This window comes from Gymnoscopelus microlampas (genome assembly GCF_963454915.1).
Source record: "Gymnoscopelus microlampas genome assembly, chromosome: 18".
Taxonomy (NCBI): Eukaryota; Metazoa; Chordata; class Actinopteri; order Myctophiformes; family Myctophidae; genus Gymnoscopelus; species Gymnoscopelus microlampas.
Window position 1 is genome coordinate 25,040,371 of NC_139955.1, and position 19,655 is coordinate 25,060,025.

At 42.6% G+C, this 19,655-nt stretch overlaps 1 protein-coding gene across 3 annotated transcripts in view; it reads right to left on the bottom strand.

Annotated features, from left to right (window-relative positions):
- Nucleotides 1–141: 141 nt before the first annotated feature.
- Nucleotides 142–19,655, bottom strand: part of ahnak (AHNAK nucleoprotein) — a 38,104-nt gene continuing 18,590 nt past the window's right edge. The window contains exons 6-7 of one of the 3 annotated variants that reach the window (XM_084041989.1): nt 18,622–19,587; nt 142–18,360 (exon numbers count right to left, since the gene is read on the bottom strand). In XM_084041989.1, the coding sequence (XP_083898115.1) occupies nt 1,204–18,360; nt 18,622–19,587 (18,123 nt within the window). In that variant the 3' untranslated portion in view covers nt 142–1,203. Of the gene's footprint in view, nt 19,588–19,655 lie in introns of all 3 variants that reach the window. The other 2 variants (XM_084041988.1, XM_084041987.1) reach the window with 2 other exon arrangements.

Here is a 19,655-nt window from a genome sequence, read left to right on the forward strand (position 1 = left end):
ATCTCAACTACAGTAAATAAATGCTAACTGATATCATGCCATAAAGGTGTTTTAACCCACTTTTTTATATTAGTAATACTGACAATCACTATACTAACAATCCTTTGCAAACAAATAAACTAAAAGAAGAGGTAGATGAGAAAATTTCAACTGTTTGATTTATTTTGCAGAATGCACACATGGAAACAAGACAGACCCAAAGTAACATACTCATTCTCCATCAAATCAATGCTTAGGACAATGCAACTGTTTACGTCTAGCATCAACACGGATTTTGTTAGCAATGATTCTTTATCGATAATACACATATTCAGACGTTATTTTTGTCCTACCGAACACCACAAGGGTATGTGTACAAGGAGAGGAAGGGAGTGAAAAACAAAACAAAAACATAAGACTATAAACAAACAACAGAAATTAAACAAGACTGAGAAATGTAAAATATCAAAATCAAAGGAAATAAAAATAGGTCATTTTGGTAATGTAGTAACATATATCGGTGCATTGATGTTTCAAAACAAATTAATAACAACATATTGACAGCAGTTATAGTTGATAGTTTCTAGAAACATTGATTGTCTTTGCAATTATGGTCTTTACAACATTGCCACTCTTGGGGAAATGTTATAAAGGGCCAGCTTTATGTTGAGTAAATATGCTTATGCACTGATTATATAATATCAAAGCTTCAAAACAAAATGAATTAAATCATTTCATTAATAGAAAACAATTACATGTATGTATTTATTCATTTTTTGTCTTTGTGTCTGGGTGTATAAACATAATTTTCTTAGAAATAACTATTGTAACTATATCTCTTTTTGTGCAATAAACCCATACAAATACACCACACCTACTCTTAACTACATTCATTTAATAGAACGCAATAAAACAATTGGAAAACCCATGTGAGGCACTGTTGGTGAGAATTTGTGAGATGGTATATGCTAAATAAATTTTGACTATGTACAAAAGAAACATCATTTAATATTACAATACAAATTCATCTTATTTACAGATGGGATTTTAAACAATTTCATGTACCCCTGTGTTGAATACAATTTTGAAATCCTACTCTGCTTTAACTCAAATGAGATGTGTGTGAACTCCTCAAATGTTTAACAGGTGAATTGTTGGGGATTTACCATATACAGGGAAAGGTTTTGGGCATACATGAGAGAGTTTAATCTGCCACATAATTCATCATTTTTTTGGTGACACAGTTAGTTCAACTCTTGGAAACCGGAAACCTCCTCTCGAACCACTGTCACTACTGGAGGATGAAGACATTCTTGATTTTTTGGAAGGGAGAGAAACCCCTGCACTTCCCTCTACTCTTGCTTCACTATCTTCTCCTAGTGTCACTTCATATGAGCCCTTTGACTTGGCACCAAATCCTCCAAAGGTGCCAAACTTCAACTTGCCTTTCTTTCCTTTAGCCTTAGCTCCTCCTAGATCTAAAGAAATATCACCACCCTCTGCTTCTAAGTGACCTGATGGTGAGCTGACAGCAAGTCCTCCCTCATCACTCAGAGAGGAAGACCGGTGCCTTGATTTTTTGAATAGATCAAGTGAGGCAGATTTGCCTTTTGCTGACACACTCAATCCACCATCACCCTCTCCTTCTAACTTCCCACCACCAAATCCACCAGAACTTAAACTTACATCTTTGGACCCCTTCCCACCCTTTGCGCTGCCACTAAGATCTACATCTGGACCCTCAAGGCTCAAATCAACTGCACTTCCACCCTTTGTTTTTGATTTGCCAAAGAATCTTGGCATCTTGACCTTTACTTTTCCTCCGCTGTGCTTCAGTTCTGGACTAGGAACCTCAATATTCGGTGAACTGATGTGACCCCTTACAGTTGGAGACTGCATGCTTACATTTCCACCAACTGCTGCTCCTGACTCAACTCCTCCTTCAACCTCCCGGCCTTGCATATGAGGCAGAGCAATGCCAAACTTTGGTACCTTTATTTTGGGGAAAGTGACTGTGCTTTCTGGGTACTGAAGTCCACCAGATGCACTGCCCCCTGAAACACTTGTATCAATGTCTGCACTGCCTTTCACATCTATTCTTGGACCTTTTACACCAGCTGACATGTCTGTCTTTCCCTGTCCATTTAGATTTAAATCAACGTCAGAGGATGTTACATTTACTTTAGGCATTTTGATATTAGGTGCCTTTAGTTTCACATCTGGCCCCTCCAGACTGACATTTGTGCCTGAACCCTCAATACCAGCACTCAGGCTAGCAGATGGTACATTTATATCAGGTGTTCTCGATCCAGCAGACAAAGAGGCATCCCCTTTAACTTTTGGTGATTTGATATCAAGTTCCACATTAGGAAAATGAAAATTGCCAAACAAATGCTTCTTCCCCTTTGTTCCTTTAACATGGATATCTGGCGAATCAACATCCAGTTCTACTGCAGGTGTATCAATGTGACCCTCTGGTTTCTTTACTTTGCCTTTCATTTTGGGAAGCTTAAATTTACCTTTCTTCCCCTTTACATGTATGTCAATATCAGGGGCATCAAGACTTGCGTCAACATCTGGAAGGCTAACTTCTGCTTTGGGACTTTTAGCTCCCATAGTGAACTTGGGTGTTTTAACCTTCACTTCAGGCCCTTCAATTTCTGGGGACTTGATTCCAAATTTAGGCCCTTTGAATTTGGGAAATGTAACACCCGTTTTTTCAATGTCAATAGAACCACCTTCAAGGTCAGGACCTAAAACATTAATTTCTGGTCCTTTGAGGTTTAATTCAGGTGCATTTATGTCGATGTTTGCCCTGGGGAGGTTGACGTCAACATCAGGACCTTGTACGTTTGGCCCTTTGAATCCAAAGGATGGCATCTTTATTTTTGGCATTTTGAATCCTCCCTCAGGACCTTCAATATCAACTTCGGGACCTTCAATGTCCACTTTAGGTGCTTTTAGGTCTCCCTCAATCTTTGGAACAGAAACGTCCCAATCCCCTTTGACCTTTGGACCTTTCAGATTGAAATCAACGTCTGGCATTGAGATATTGGGTCCAGATATGGATGGCATCTTGAACTTAGGTCCTTTGATTTTACCATCAGGGCCTTCTAAGTCGATTTCTGGTCCCTTGATGTCAACTTTGGGGGTCTTGATATCAATGTCTGTTTTAGGGAAGTTTACGTCAACATCAGGGCCTTCTATCTTTGGACCTTTGAAGCCAAATGAAGGCATCTTCATTTTTGGCATTTTGAATCCTCCCTCAGGACCTTCAATGTCAACTTCGGGGCCTTCGATGTCCACTTTAGGGGCTTTTATGTCTCCCTCAATCTTTGGGACAGAAACATCTAAATCCCCCTTGAGCTTTGGACCTTTCAGATTGAAATCAATGTCTGGCATTGAAATGTTGGGTCCTGATATGGATGGCATCTTGAATTTAGGTCCTTTTATTTTACCATCAGGGCCTTCAATGTCTATCCCTGGTCCTTTGAGGTCTACTTCAGGTGCCTTAATGTCAATGTCTGCTTTGGGGAGGTTTACATCTAAATCAGGGCCCTCCAATTTGGGACCTTTAAAGCCAAACGATGGCATCTTCATTTTTGGCATTTTAAATCCTCCCTCAGGACCTTCAATGTCAACGTTGGGACCTTCAATGTTAACTTTAGGTGCTTTTATGTCTCCCTCAATCTTTGGAACAGAGACGTCCAAATCTCCTTTGAGCTTTGGACCTTTCAGATTGAAATCAATGTCTGGCATTGATATGTTAGGTCCAGATATGGATGGCATCTTGAATTTGGGCCCTTTGATTTTACCATCAGGTCCATCAACATCAATTTCTGGGCCTTTGATGTCAATTTTGGGTGACTTGATGTCAATGTCTGCTTTGGGGAGTTTTAAGTCAACATCATGGCCTTCTATCTTTGGACCTTTGAAGCCAAATGACGGCATCTTCATTTTCGGCATTTTGAATCCTCCCTCGGGACCTTCAATGTCAACTTCGGGACCTTCAAAGTCCACTTTAGGTGCTTTTATGTCTCCCTCAATCTTTGGAACAGAAACATCTAAATCCCCCTTGAGCTTTGGACCTTTGAGATTGAAATCAATGTCTGGCATTGAAATGTTGGGTCCTGATATGGATGGCATCTTGAATTTAGGTCCCTTGATTTTACCATCAGGGCCTTCAATGTCAATCCCTGGTCCTTTGAGGTCTACTTCAGGTGCTGTGATGTCAATGTCTGCTTTGGGGAGGTTTACATCTAAATCAGGGCCTTCCAATTTGGGACCTTTAAAGCCAAATGACGGCATCTTGAATTTTGGCATTTTGAATCCTCCCTCAGGACCTTCAATGTTGACGTCAGGACCTTCAATGTCCACTTTAGGTGCTTTTAAGTCTCCCTCAATCTTTGGAACTGAAACATCTACATCCCCTTTGAGCTTTGGACCTTTCAAGTTGAAATCGACATCTGGCATAGAGATGTTGGGTCCTGATATGGATGGCATCTTAAATTTAGGTCCTTTGATTTTACCATCAGGGCCTTCAATGTCTATCTCTGGTCCTCTGAGGTCTATTTTAGGGGCCTTAATGTCAAGGTCTGCTTTGGGGAGGTTTAGATCGATATCAGGTCCCTCCAATTTGGGACCTTTGAAGCCAAACGATGGCATCTTCATTTTTGGCATTTTGAATCCTCCTTCTGGACCTCCAATGTCAACGTCAGGACCTTCAATGTCCACTTTAGGGGCTTTTATGTCTCCCTCAATCTTTGGAACTGAGACGTCCAAATCTCCCTTGAGCTTCGGACCTTTCAGATTCATATCAAAATCAGGCATGGATATCTTAGGGCCGGATATGGATGGCATCTTAAATTTAGGTCCTTTGATTTTACCATCAGGGCCTTCAATGTCTATCGCTGGTCCTTTGAGGTCTACTTCAGGTGCGTTTATGTCAATGTCTGCTTTGGGAAGGCTTAAGTCAACATCAGGGCCCTCCATTTTAGGACCTCTGAAGCCAAATGATGGCATCTTTATTTTTGGCATTTTAAATCCTCCCTCAGGACCTTCGATGTCAACTTCAGGGCCTTCAATGTCCACTTTAGGTGCTTTTAAGTCTCCCTCAATCTTTGGAACTGAAACATCCAAATCCCCTTTGAGCTTTGGACCTTTCAGATTGAAATCGACATCTGGCATAGAGATGTTGGGTCCCGATATGGATGGCATCTTAAACTTAGGTCCTTTGATTTTGCCATCAGGGCCTTCAATGTCGATTTCTGGTCCTTTGATGTCAATATTAGCTTTGGGGAGGTTTAAGTCAACATCAGGGCCATCCAATTTTGGACCTTTGAAGCCAAATGATGGCATCTTGAATTTATGTCCTTTGATCTTACCATCAGGTCCTTCAACATCCATTTCTGGACCTTTGATGTCAATTTTGGGTGACTTGATGTCAATGTCTGCTTTGGGGATATTGATGTCAACATCAGGGCCTTCTACCTTTGGACCTTTGAAGCCAAATGATGGCATTTTTATTTTTGGCATTTTGAATCCTCCCTCAGGACCTTCAACATCAACTTCTGGACCTTCAATGTTCATTTTAGGTGTTTTTAAGTCTCCCTCGATACTTGGAACTGAAACATCCATATCTCCTTTGAGCTTTGGACCTTTGAGATTTAAATCAAAATCTGGCATTGAGATCTTGGGTCCAGATATGGATGGCATCTTGAATTTAGGTCCTTTGATTTTACCATCAGGACCCTCAACATCAATTTCGGGTCCTTTGATGTCTATTTCAGGTGCCTTAATATCAATGTCTGCTTTCGGGAGGTTTACGTCAACATCAGGGACATCCATTTTTGGACCTTTGAAGCCAAACGATGGCATCTTCATTTTTGGCATTTTGAATCCTCCCTCGGGACCTTCAATGTCGACTGTAGGTGCTTTTATGTCTCCCTCAATTTTTGGAACTGAAACATCCAAATCCCCTTTGAGCTTTGGACCTTTCAGATTGAAATCGACATTTGGCATTGAGATATTGGGTCCCGATATGGATGGCATCTTGAATTTAGGTCCTTTGATTTTGCCATCAGGGCCTTCAATGTCAAGTTCTGGTCCTTTGATGTCAACTTTGGGTGACTTGATGTCAATGTCTGCTTTGGGGAGATTTATGTCAACATCAGGTCCTTCTACTTTTGGACCTTTGAAGCCAAATGAGGGCATCTTGAATTTTGGCATTTTGAATCCTCCCTCAGGACCTTCAATGTCGACGTCGGGTCCTTCAAGGTCCACTTTAGGTGCCTTTAAGTCTCCCTCGATCTTTGGAACTGAAACGTCCAAATCCCCTTTGAGCTTTGGACCTTTCAGATTGAAATCAATGTCTGGTATAGAGATGTTGGGTCCAGATATGGATGGCATCTTGAATTTAGGTCCTTTGATTTTACCATCAGGGCCTTCAATGTCTATCTCTGGTCCTTTGAGGTCTATGTTAGGGGCCTTCATGTCAAGGTCTGCTTTGGGGAGGTTTAGATCCATATCAGGGCCCTCCAATTTGGGACCTTTGAAGCCAAACGATGGCATCTTCATTTTTGGCATTTTGAATCCTCCCTCAGGACCTCCAATGTCAACTTCAGGACCTTCAATGTCCACTTTAGGTGCTTTTAAGTCTCCCTCAATCTTCGGAACCGAAACATCCAAATCACCTTTGAGCTTTGGACCTTTCAGATTGAAATCAACATCTGGCATTGAGATGTTGGGTCCCGATATGGATGGCATCTTGAATTTAGGTCCTTTGATTTTACCATCAGGGCCTTCAATATCAAGTTCTGGTCCTTTGATGTCAACTTTGGGTGACTTGATGTCAATGTCTGCTTTGGGGAGATGTATGTCAACATCAGGTCCCTCTACTTTTGGACCTTTGAAGCCAAATGACGGCATCTTGAATTTTGGCATTTTGAATCCTCCCTCTGGACCTTCAATATCGACGTCGGGACCTTCAATGTCCACTTTAGGTGCTTTTAAGTCTCCCTCGATCTTTGGAAGTGAAACGTCCAAATCCCCTTTGAGCTTTGGACCTTTCAGATTCATATCAAAATCAGGCATGGATATCTTGGGGCCGGATATGGATGGCATCTTGAATTTAGGTCCTTTGATTTTACCATCAGGGCCTTCAATGTCTATCTCTGGTCCTTTGAGGTCTATGTTGGGGGCATTAATGTCAAGGTCTGCTTTGGGGAGGTTAACATCAATATCAGGGCCCTCCAATTTGGGACCTTTGAAGCCAAACGATGGCATCTTCATTTTTGGCATTTTGAATCCTCCCTCTGGACCTTCAATGTTGACGTCAGGACCTTCAATGTCCACTTTAGGTGATTTTAAGTCTCCCTCAATCTTCGGGACCGAAACATCAAAATCCCCTTTGAGCTTTGGACCTTTCAGATTGAAATCAACATCTGGCATTGAGATCTTGGGTCCAGATATGGATGGCATCTTGAATTTTGGTCCTTTGATTTTACCATCAGGGCCTTCGACATCAATTGCTGGTCCTTTAATGTCTATTTCAGGTGCGTTAATGTCAATGTCTGCTTTGGGAAGGCTTAAGTCAATATCTGGGCCCTCCATTTTTGGTCCTTTGAAACCAAATGATGGCATCTTCATTTTTGGCATTTTGAATCCTCCCTCAGGGCCTTCAATGTCTACTTTAGGTGCTTTTATGTCTCCTTCAATCTTTGGAACTGAGACGTCCAAATCCCCTTTGAAGTTTGGACCTTTCAGATTCATATCAAAATCAGGCATGGATATCTTGGGGCCGGATATGGATGGCATCTTGAATTTAGGTCCTTTAATTTTACCATCAGGGCCTTCAACATCAATTGCTGGTCCTTTAATGTCGACTTCAGGTGCGTTAATGTCAATGTCTGCTTTTGGAAGGCTTAAGTCAATATCAGGGCCTTCCATTTTTGGACCTTTGAAACCAAATGATGGCATCTTTATTTTTGGCATTTTGAATCCTCCCTCAGGACCTTCAATGTCAACGTCTGGTCCTTCAACGTCCAGTTTAGGTGATTTTATGTTTCCTCCAATCTTTGGAACTGAAACATCCAAATCCCCTTTGAGCTTTGGACCTTTCAGATTGAAATCAACGTCTGGCATTGAGATGTTGGGTCCTGATATGGATGGCATCTTGAATTTGGGTCCTTTGATTTTACCATCAGGTCCTTCAACGTCAAATTCTGGTCCCTTGATATCAATGTCTGCTTTGGGGAGGGTTAAATCAACATCAGGGCCTTCTATCTTTGGACCTTTGAAACCAAATGATGGCATCTTTATTTTTGGCATTTTAAATCCTCCCTCGGGTCCTTCAATGTCAACTTCTGGACCTTCAATGTCCACCTTAGGTGCTTTTATGTCTCCCTCAAGCTTTGGACCTTTCAGGTTGAAATCAAGATCTGGCATTGAGATGTTAGGTCCCGATATGGATGGCATCTTAAATTTAGGTCCTTTGATTTTGCCATCAGGGCCTTCAATGTCGATTTCTGGTCCCTTGATGTTAACTTTAGGTGACTTGATGTCAATGTCTGCTTTGGGGAGGTTTACGTCAACATCAGGACCTTCTAGCTTTGGACCTTTGAAGCCAAATGATGGCATCTTCATTTTTGGCATTTTGAATCCTCCCTCAGGCCCTTCAATGTCAACTTCTGGACCTTCAAAGTCCACCTTAGGTGCTTTTATGTCTCCTTCAAGCTTTGGACCTTTCAAGTTGAAATCAAGGTCTGGCATTGAGATGTTGGGTCCAGATATGGATGGCATCTTAAATCTCGGTCCTTTGATTTTACCATCAGGTCCTTCAATGTCAATTTCCGGTCCTTTAAGGTCTACTTTAGGTGCCTTGATGTCAATGTCTGCTTTGGGGAGGTTTAAATCTACATCAGGACCCTCCAATGTTGGACCTTTGAAGCCAAACGACGGCATCTTCATTTTTGGCATCTTAAATCCTCCCTCAGGACCTTCAATGTCAACATCTGGACCTTCAATGTTCACTTTAGGGGCTTTCATGTCTCCCTCAATCTTTGGAACTGAAAAATCCACATCCCCTTTGAGCTTCGGACCTTTCAGATTGAAATCAACATCTGGCATTGAGATCTTGGGTCCTGACATGGATGGCATCTTGAATTTGGGGCCTTTGATTTTGCCATCGGGTCCTTCAACATCAATTTCTGGACCTTTGATATCTATGTCAGGTGCTGTGATGTCAATGTCTGCTTTGGGAAGGTTAACATCAACTTCTGGCATCTCCACCTTGGGGCCTTTGAACCCAAATTTTGGCATTTTGAATTTTGGCATTCGGAAGCCTGTGTCTGATCTCTTCACATCGACATCCAAAGATCCTGCTTCAATCTTGGGTGACTTTAAGTCAATCTCAGGAGTAGAAACATTAACGTCCAGGTCACCCTTTGCTTTTGGCCCTTTAACACTAATATCCACTTCAGGCGTTTTTACCTTTGGACCCTTGAATCCAAATTTGGGCATTTTGAATTTTGACTTCTTTGATCCAAGTTCAGGGCTATCAATGGTTACATCTGGTCCTTCAATTTCAACCTTTGGGAAATTAATGTCCCCCTCCAAATCTCCTTTCAGCTTTGGGCTTTTAGCACCGAACTCTACATCTGGCAATGATATTTTAGGCCCGGACATTGATGGCATCTTGAACTTTGATCCCTTAAGATGTGCCTCTGGAGATTGAAGATCAATATTTGGGGCTTCAATGTCCAGTTTTGGTGTCTTTATGTCTCCTTTAACCTTTGGCAGTGAAATATCAACATCTCCCTTGAGATTGGGACTCTTAAGATTGAAGTCAATATCTGGCATTGAGATGTTAGGTCCCGATATGGATGGCATCTTGAATTTAGGTCCTTTGATTTTGCCATCAGGGCCTTCAATGTCGATTTCTGGTCCTTTGATGTCAACTTTAGGTGACTTAATGTCAATGTCTGCTTTGGGGAGGTTTAAGTCAACATCAGGGCCTTCTATCTTTGGACCTTTGAAGCCAAATGATGGCATCTTGATTTTTGGCATTTTAAATCCTCCCTCAGGTCCTTCAATGTCAACTTCTGGACCTTCAATTCCCACCTTAGGTGCTTTTAAGTCTCCCTCAAGCTTTGGACCTTTCAAGTTGAAATCAAGATCTGGCATAGAGATGTTGGGTCCTGATAATGATGGCATCTTGAATTTGGGTCCTTTGATTTTACCATCAGGACCTTCAATGTCAATTTCGGGTCCCTTGATGTCAACTTTGGGTGCCTTAATGTCAATGTCTGCTTTGGGAAGGTTTACATCCACATCGGGGCCTTGTATCTTTGGACCTTTGAAGCCAAATGATGGCATCTTCATTTTTGGCATTTTGAATCCTCCCTCGGGTCCTTCAATGTCAACATCTGGGCCTTCAATGTCCACTTTTGGTGCTTTTAAGTCTCCCGATACATCCAAATCCCCTTTGAGCTTCGGACCTTTCAGGTTGAAATCAACATCTGGCATTGAGATCTTGGGTCCGGATATGGATGGCATCTTAAATTTAGGTCCTTTGATTTTACCATCAGGACCTTCAACGTCAAATTCTGGTCCCTTGATATCAACTTTGGGCGCCTTGATATCAATGTCTGCTTTGGGGAGGGTTAAATCAACATCAGGGCCTTCTATCTTTGGACCTTTGAAGCCAAATGACGGCATCTTAATTTTTGGCATTTTGAATCCTCCCTCAGGACCTTCAATGTCAACATCTGGACCTTCAATGTCCAATTTTGGTGTTTTTAGGTCTCCCTCAATACTTGGAACTGACACATCGAAATCCCCTTTGAGCTTTGGACCTTTCAGATTGAAATCAATGTCTGGCATTGATATCTTGGGTCCTGATATGGATGGCATGTTGAATTTAGGTCCTTTAATCTTTCCTCCAGGTCCTTCAAGGTCAATATTGGGTGCCTTGACATCAATGTCTGCTTTGGGAAGTTTTACATCGACATCAGGGCCCTCTATCTTTGGACCTTTGAATCCAAATGACGGCATCTTCATTTTCGGCATTTTGAATCCTCCCTCAGGTCCTTCAATGTCAATATCTGGACCTTCAATGTCCACTTTTGGTGCTCTTAAGTCTCCCTCAATACTTGGTACTGACAGATCCACATCCCCTTTGAGCTTCGGACCTTTCAGGTTAAAATCAACATCTGGCATTGAGATCTTAGGTCCAGATAAGGATGGCATCTTAAATTTAGGTCCTTTGATTTTACCATCAGGTCCTTCAACATCAATTGCTGGTCCCTTGATGTCAACTTTTGGGGCCTTGATGTCAAAATCTGCTTTGGGGAGGTTTACGTCAACATCTGGGCCCTCCATTTTTGGACCTTTGAATCCAAACGATGGCATCTTTATTTTTGGCATTTTGAATCCTCCCTCAGGACCTTCAATGTCAACATCTGGACCTTCAATGTTCACTTTAGGTGTTTTTAGGTCTCCCTCAATACTTGGTACTGACATATCCACATCGCCTTTGAGCTTTGGACCTTTCAGGTTAAAATCAACATCTGGCATTGATAGCTTGGGTCCAGATAAGGATGGCATCTTAAATTTAGGTCCTTTGATTTTACCATCAGGTCCTTCAATGTCAAATTCCGGTCCCTTGATGTCAATATCTGCTTTGGGGAGGTTTATGTCAACATCAGGGCTTTCTAGCTTTGGACCTTTGAAGCCAAATGCTGGGATCTTCATTTTTGGCATTTTGAATCCTCCCTCAGGTCCTTCAATGTCAACTTCTGGACCTTCAATGTCCAACTTAGGTGTTTTGATGTCTCCCTTGAGCTTTGGACCTTTCAGATTTAAATCAAAATCTGGCATTGAGACCTTGGGTCCAGATATGGATGGCATCTTAAATTTAGGTCCTTTGATTTTACCATCAGGACCTTCAATGTCTATCTCTGGTCCTTGGAGGTCTATGTTAGGGGACTTAATGTCAAGGTCTGCTTTCGGGAGGTTTACATCGATATCAGGGCCCTCCAATTTGGGACCTTTGAAGCCAAACGATGGCATCTTCATTTTTGGCATTTTGAATCCTCCCTCCAGACCTCCAATGTCAACTTCAGGCCCTTCAATGTCCACTTTAGGTGCTTTTAAGTCTCCCTCAATCTTCGGAACCGAAACATCCAAATCCCCTTTGAGCTTTGGACCTTTCAGGTTGAAATCAACATCTGGCATTGAGATCTTGGGTCCAGATATAGATGGCATCTTGAATTTAGGTCCTTTGATTTTACCATCAGGTCCTTCAACATCAATTTCTGGTCCCTTGATGTCAATATCTGCTTTGGGGAGGTTTACGTCAACATCAGGGCCTTCTAGCTTTGGACCTTTGAAGCCAAATGATGGCATCTTAATTTTTGGCATTTTGAATCCTCCCTCAGGTCCTTCAATGTCGACTTCTGGACCTTCAATGTCCAATTTAGGTGCTTTTATGTCTCCCTTGAGCTTTGAGCCTTTCAGGTTTAAATCGAAATCTGGCATTGAGACCTTGGGTCCAGATATGGATGGCATCTTAAATTTAGGTCCTTTGATTTTACCATCAGGGCCTTCAATGTCTATCTCTGGTCCTTGGAGGTTTATGTTAGGGGAATTAATGTCAAGGTCTGCCTTGGGGAGGTTTACATCGATATCAGGGCCCTCCAATTTGGGACCTTTGAAGCCAAACGATGGCATCTTCATTTTTGGCATTTTGAATCCTCCCTCCAGACCTCCAATGTCAACTTCAGGCCCTTCAATGTCAACTTTAGGTGCTTTTAAGTCTCCCTCAATCTTTGGAACGGAAACATCCAAATCCCCTTTGAGCTTTGGACCTTTCAGGTTGAAATCAACATCTGGCATTGAGATCTTGGGTCCAGATATAGATGGCATCTTGAATTTAGGTCCTTTGATTTTACCATCAGGTCCTTCAACATCAACTTCTGGTCCCTTGATGTCAACTTTTGGGGCCTTGATGTCAATATCTGCTTTGGGGAGGTTTACGTCAACATCAGGGCCCTCTAGCTTTGGACCTTTGAAGCCAAATGATGGCATCTTCATTTTTGGCATTTTGAATCCTCCCTCAGGTCCTTCAATGTCAACTTCTGGACCTTCAATGTCCAACTTAGGTGCTTTTATGTCTCCCTCAAGCTTTGGACCTTTCAGGTTGAAATCAACATCTGGCATTGAGATCTTGGGTCCAGATATAGATGGCATCTTGAATTTAGGTCCTTTGATTTTACCATCAGGTCCTTCAACATCAACTTCTGGTCCCTTGATGTCAACTTTTGGGGCCTTGATGTCAATATCTGCTTTGGGGAGGTTTGCGTCAACATCAGCGCCTTCTAGCTTTGGACCTTTGAAGCCAAATGATGGCATCTTATTTTTTGGCATTTTGAATCCTCCCTCAGGTCCTTCAATGTCAACATCTGGACCTTCAATGTCCAACTTAGGTGCTTTTATGTCTCCCTCGAGCTTTGGACCTTTCAGGTTTATATCAAAATCTGGCATTGAGAGCTTGGGTCCAGATATGGATGGCATCTTGAATTTAGGTCCTTTGATTTTACCATCAGGGCCTTCAATGTCTATTTCTGGTCCTTTGAGGTCTATGTTAGGGGACTTAATGTCAAGGTCTGCTTTGGGAAGGTTAATATCGATATCAGGGCCCTCCAATTTGGGACCTTTGAAGCCAAACGATGGCATCTTCATTTTTGGCATTTTGAATCCTCCCTCTGGACCTCCAATGTCAACTTCAGGACCTTCAATGTCCACTTTAGGTGCTTTTAAGTCTCCCTCAATCTTTGGAACCGAAATATCCAAATCCCCTTTGAGCTTTGGACCTTTCAGGTTGAAATCAACATCTGGCATTGAGATCTTGGGTCCAGATATAGATGGCATCTTGAATTTAGGTCCTTTGATTTTACCATCAGGTCCTTCAACATCAATTTCTGGTCCCTTGATGTCAACTTTTGGGGCCTTGATGTCAATATCTGCTTTGGGGAGGTTTACATCAACATCAGGGCCTTCTAGCTTTGGACCTTTGAAGCCAAATGATGGCATCTTGATTTTTGGCATTTTGAATCCTCCCTCTATACCTTCAATGTCAACTTCTGGACCTTCAATGTCCAACTTAGGTGCTTTAATGTCTCCCTCAAGCTTTGGACCTTTCAGGTTTAAATCAAAATCTGGCATTGAGACCTTGGGTCCAGATATGGATGGCATCTTAAATTTAGGTCCTTTGATTTTACCATCAGGTCCTTCAACGTCAAATTCTGGTCCCTTGATATCAACTTGGGGTGCCTTGATATCAACGTCTGCTTTGGGGAGGTTTACATCAACATCAGGGCCTTCTATCTTTGGACCTTTGAAGCCAAATGACGGCATCTTCATTTTTGGCATTTTGAATCCTCCCTCAGGACCTTCAATGTCAACATCTGGACCTTCAATGTCCACTTTTGGTGTCTTTAGCTCTCCCTCGAGCTTTAGACCTTTCAGGTTGAAATCAACATCTGGCATTGAGACCTTGGGTCCAGATATGGATGGCATCTTGAATTTAGGTCCTTTGATTTTTCCTTCAGGTCCTTCAACATCAACTTTTGGTCCTTTGATGTCAACTTTTGGTGTCTTGATGTCAATGTCTGCTTTGGGGAGGTTTACGTCAACATCAGGGCCCTCTATGTTTGGACCCTTGAAGCCAAATGAGGGCATCTTTATTTTTGGCATTTTGAATCCTCCCTCGGGACCTTCAATGTCAACTTCTGGACCTTCAATGTTCACTTTAGGTGCTTTTACATCTCCCTTAATATTAGGAACTGAAACATCAACATCCCCTTTGAGCTTTGGACCTTTCAGGTTCAAATCAACATCTGGCATTGAGATCTTGGGTCCTGATATGGATGGCATCTTGAATTTAGGTCCTTTGATTTTACCATCAGGTCCTTCAATATCAATTTCTGGTCCTTTGAAGTCAATTTTAGGAGCCTTGATATCAATGTCTGCCTTGGGGAGATTTACATCTACATCAGGGCCCTCCATCTTCGGACCTTTGAAGCCAAACGATGGCATCTTTATTTTTGGCATTTTGAATCCTCCCTCAGGACCTTCAAAGTCAACTTCTGGGCCTTCAATGTCCACTTTAGGTGCTTTCAAGTCTCCCTCAATACTTGCAACCGACACGTTGACATCTCCTTTTACCTTAGGACCTTTCAGGTTCAAATCAACATCTGGCATTGAAATCTTTGGTCCTGACATGGACGGCATCTTGAATTTAGGTCCTTTGATTTTACCTTCAGGTCCTTCAAAATCAATTTCTGGTCCTTTGATGTCAACTTTGGGTGCCTTGATGTCAATGTCTGCTTTAGGGAGGTTTACATCAACGTCAGGGCCTTCTATCTTTGGACCTTTGAAGCCAAATGACGGCATCTTGATTTTTGGCATTTTGAATCCTCCCTCAGGACCTTCAATGTCAACTTCTGGACCTTCAATGCCCACTTTAGGGGCTTTTATTTCTCCCTCAACCTTTGGAACTGAAACATCCACATCCCCTTTTAGCTTTGGACCTTTCAGGTTGAAGTCAATGTCTGGCATAGAGATGTTCGGTCCTGATATGGATGGCATCTTGAATTTAGGTCCTTTGATTTTACCATCAGGGCCTTCAATGTCAATTTCTGGTCCTTTGAGGTCCACGTCAGGTGCCTTAATGTCAATGTTTGCTTTGGGGAGATTTACATCTACATCAGGGCCCTCCATTTTCGGACCTTTGAAGCCAAATGATGGCATCTTTATTTTTGGCATTTTGAATCCTCCCTCAGGACCTTCAATGTCAACTTCTGAACCTTCGATGTCCACTTTAGGTGCTTTTATGTCTCCCTCAAGCTTTGGACCTTTCAAGTTGAAATCAAGGTCTGGCATAGAGATGTTGGGTCCAGATATGGATGGCATCTTGAATTTAGATCCCTTGATTTTTCCTTCAGGTCCTTCAACATCAATTTCTGGGCCTCTTATGTCAATTTTGGGTGACTTGATGTCAATGTCTGCTTTCGGGAGGTTTACACCAACTGCAGGGCCCTCTAAGTTTGGACCTTTGAAGCCAAATGACGGCATCTTCATTTTTGGCATTTTGAATCCTCCCTCTGGACCTTCGATGTCAACTTCTGGACCTTCAATGTCCACTTTGGGTGCTTTCAAGTCTCCCTCAATACTTGGAACTGACACATCCACACACCCTTTGACCTTTGGACCTTTCAGATTGAAATCCATGTCTGGCATTGAGATCTTGGGTCCTGATATTGACGGCATTTTGAATTTAGGTCCATAGATCTTACCATCTGGGCCTTCAACATCAATTTCTGGTCCCTTGATGTCAACTTTGGGTGCCTTGACATCAATGTCTGCCTTGGGGAGTTTTACATCAACATCTGGGCCCTCTATTTTTGGACCTTTGAAGCCAAATGATGGCATCTTCATTTTTGGCATTTTGAATCCTCCCTCTGGACCTTCTATGTCAACTTCTGGACCTTCAATGTTCACTTTGGGTGCTTTTAAGTCTCCCGCAATACTTGGAACTGACACATCAACATCCCCTTTGAGGTTTGGACCTTTCAGGTTCAAATCAATGTCTGGCATAGAGATCTTGGGTCCTGATAATGATGGCATCTTGAATTTAGGTCCTTTGATCTTACCATCTGGGCCTTCAACATCAATTTCTGGTCCCTTGATATCAAAATTGGGTGCCTTGACATCAATGTTTGCCTTGGGGAGGTTAACGTCAACATCTGGGCCCTCTTTGTTTGGCCCTTTGAAGCCAAATGATGGCATCTTAATTTTTGGCATTTTGAATCCTCCCTCAGGACCTTCTATGTCAACTTCTGGACCTTCAATGTTTAATTTGGGTGTTTTTAAGTCTCCCTCAATACTTGGAACTGACACATCAACATCCCCTTTGAGTTTTGGACCTTTCAGGTTCAAATCCATGTCCGGCATTGAGATCTTGGGTCCTGATATTGATGGCATCTTGAATTTAGGTCCTTTGATTTTACCATCTGGGCCTCCAACATCAATTTCTGGTCCCTTGATGTCAACTTTGGGTGCCTTTACATCAATGTCTGCCTTCGGGAGGTTTACGTCAAGATCAGGGCCCTCTAGTTTTGGACCTTTGAAGCCAAATGATGGCATTTTCATTTTTGGCATTTTGAATCCTCCCTCGGGACCTTCTATGTCAACTTCTGGACCTTCAATGTCTACTTTGGGTGCTTTTAAGTCTCCCTCAATATTTGGAACTGACACATCGACCTCACCTTTGAGTTTTGGACCTTTCAGGTTCAAATCAATGTCTGGCATTGAGATCTTGGGTCCTGACATGGATGGCATCTTGAATTTAGGTCCTTTGATCTTACCATCTGGGCCTTCAACATCAATTTCTGGTCCCTTGATGTCAACTTTGGGTGCCTTGATATCTCCTTCTATCTTTGGAACCGACATGGCCACATCTCCCTTGAGTTTGGGACCTTTCAGTTCTATGCCCATGTCAGGCATGGAAATCTGAGTTCCTGATTTTGATGTCATTTTAAATTTTGGTCCGATAATGTTACCATCAGGGCCTTGAAAGTCAACTTGTCTTGCTTTGATGTCAACTTCAGGTGCCTTTATAGCAATGTCAGCTTTTGGAACCTTAATATCCATCTCCCCTTTGGGAACGTTGACTTCAATTCCATGTCCCTTCAGTTTTGTCCCTTTGATGCCAAACGATGGCATCTTAATCATGCCCTCTTTGCCTTCAATGTCAGGGCTTCTAATGTCAATGTCTGGGTGCTTAATATCCATCTCCCCTTTGGGGACGTTGACTTCAATTCCATGTCCCTTCATTTTTGGCCCTTTGATGCCAAACGATGGCATCTTAATTATGCCCTCCTTGCCTTCAATGTCAGGGCTTCTAATGTCAATGTCTGGGTGTTTGATGTCAACGTCGGATGCCTTGATGTCAACCTCAGGTGCCTTTATAGCAATGTCAGCTTTTGGAACCTTAATATCCATCTCCCCTTTGGGGACGTTGACTTCAATTCCATGTCCCTTAATTTTTGGCCCTTTGATGCCAAACGATGGCATCTTAATTATGCCCTCTTTGCCTTCAATGTCAGGGCTTCTAATGTCAATGTCTGGGTGCTTAATATCCATCTCCCCTTTGGGGACGTTGACTTCAATTCCATGTCCCTTCATTTTTGGCCCTTTAATGCCAAACGATGGCATCTTAATTATGCCCTCTTTACCTTCAATGTCAGGGCTTCTAATGTCAATGTCTGGGTGTTTGATGTCAACGTCGGATGCCTTGATGTCAAATCCTGTTTGAGGGAGATTAACATCAACAGCAGACCCCTCAAGTTTTGAACTGAAACCAATTGATGGCTTTACCTTTGTCATTTTGAATCCCCCTTCAGGTCCTGTAGTGTCAACTTTTGGACCTACAATGTGTACTTTGGGTGCCTTCATTTCTCCATCTAGTTTTGGCACAGACACATTAACATCTCCCTTTATCTTTGGTCCTTGCGTATTAATGTCTATTTCTGGCATTGAGATGTGAGGTCCTTTCATGTCAACTTTAGATGTCTTAATGTCAATGTCAGCTTTATGAAGACTAACCTTTACACCGTTCCCTTTCACATTTGGTAGTTCTGTTATTTTCTGTGAGGAAAGATTTGAGGTATCAATGTCTACAGTTGGAGCTTTAAATGCAATATCTGTGGAACCACCTCCAAGTTTGACACCAGGAATACCAAAACTACCTGACCCCTTTGTCTGCTGGTGACTGATGCTTATTACAGATCTGTCCATCTTTCCCCTATCACCCAAAGGCATTTCAATATTTCCCCCTTCTACCTTCCCCACTGATGTAGATGATATATGTGTGTTTTTTCCTGGCAAAGACATACTATTCACCCCACCTTTGGCATCACTTGTGGGCATTTCCACACTTCCCAACCCTCCTATTGTAACATGTTTGCTACCTGTTGTCAAGCTATCTTTTATCGTCACATTTGTGCCTGACACCTGAATGCTTCCATCTCCATGCTCTCCGCTTCCCCTCGAGACCCCAAAACCTCCCTGGCTTTTAAGCCCTGACATTCCAATGGTTGGCCCCTTAAATCTGAGCCCTGCCCCACCTTCACTCTCTGTCTCCCTGCTATTTGTGGTGGTCTTTACCCCTCCAATGCTCCAGTGTGTCTCCTTGGAGCTATGTTGTGGCCCAGAGACATTACCCAAGTCAAACACCCCCTCTTCCTCTCCCCCTTTACCTGAGGGGCTTTCATGTGAGATTCTGAAACGGGGGGAGCCATCCCCTGATTCGTGCTGTAGCCCTTTGAACTCTGGGCTTGAAAGTTCAAGCTGCTCACTCATGCCACCTGGCATATCCACAGTGTAGGTAGTGATGCGACGGGTGATGGTGGTAATGGTGCTGCCATCAGTGCTCGTGCTGCTATGCCGCTCAGTGCGCACGTCGACTCCCTCTGCCAGGTCTTCAGACTTAAGTCGCGGTTTAATCTTTTTTGTGTAAATTCTCATGTAGTCCTCATCGTCACCACTCTGTTGATGGAAAAGGACAAAAGTCATATCTGGAGCAAATGTTGTTATGCAGAAGGCTAACGTTGTGT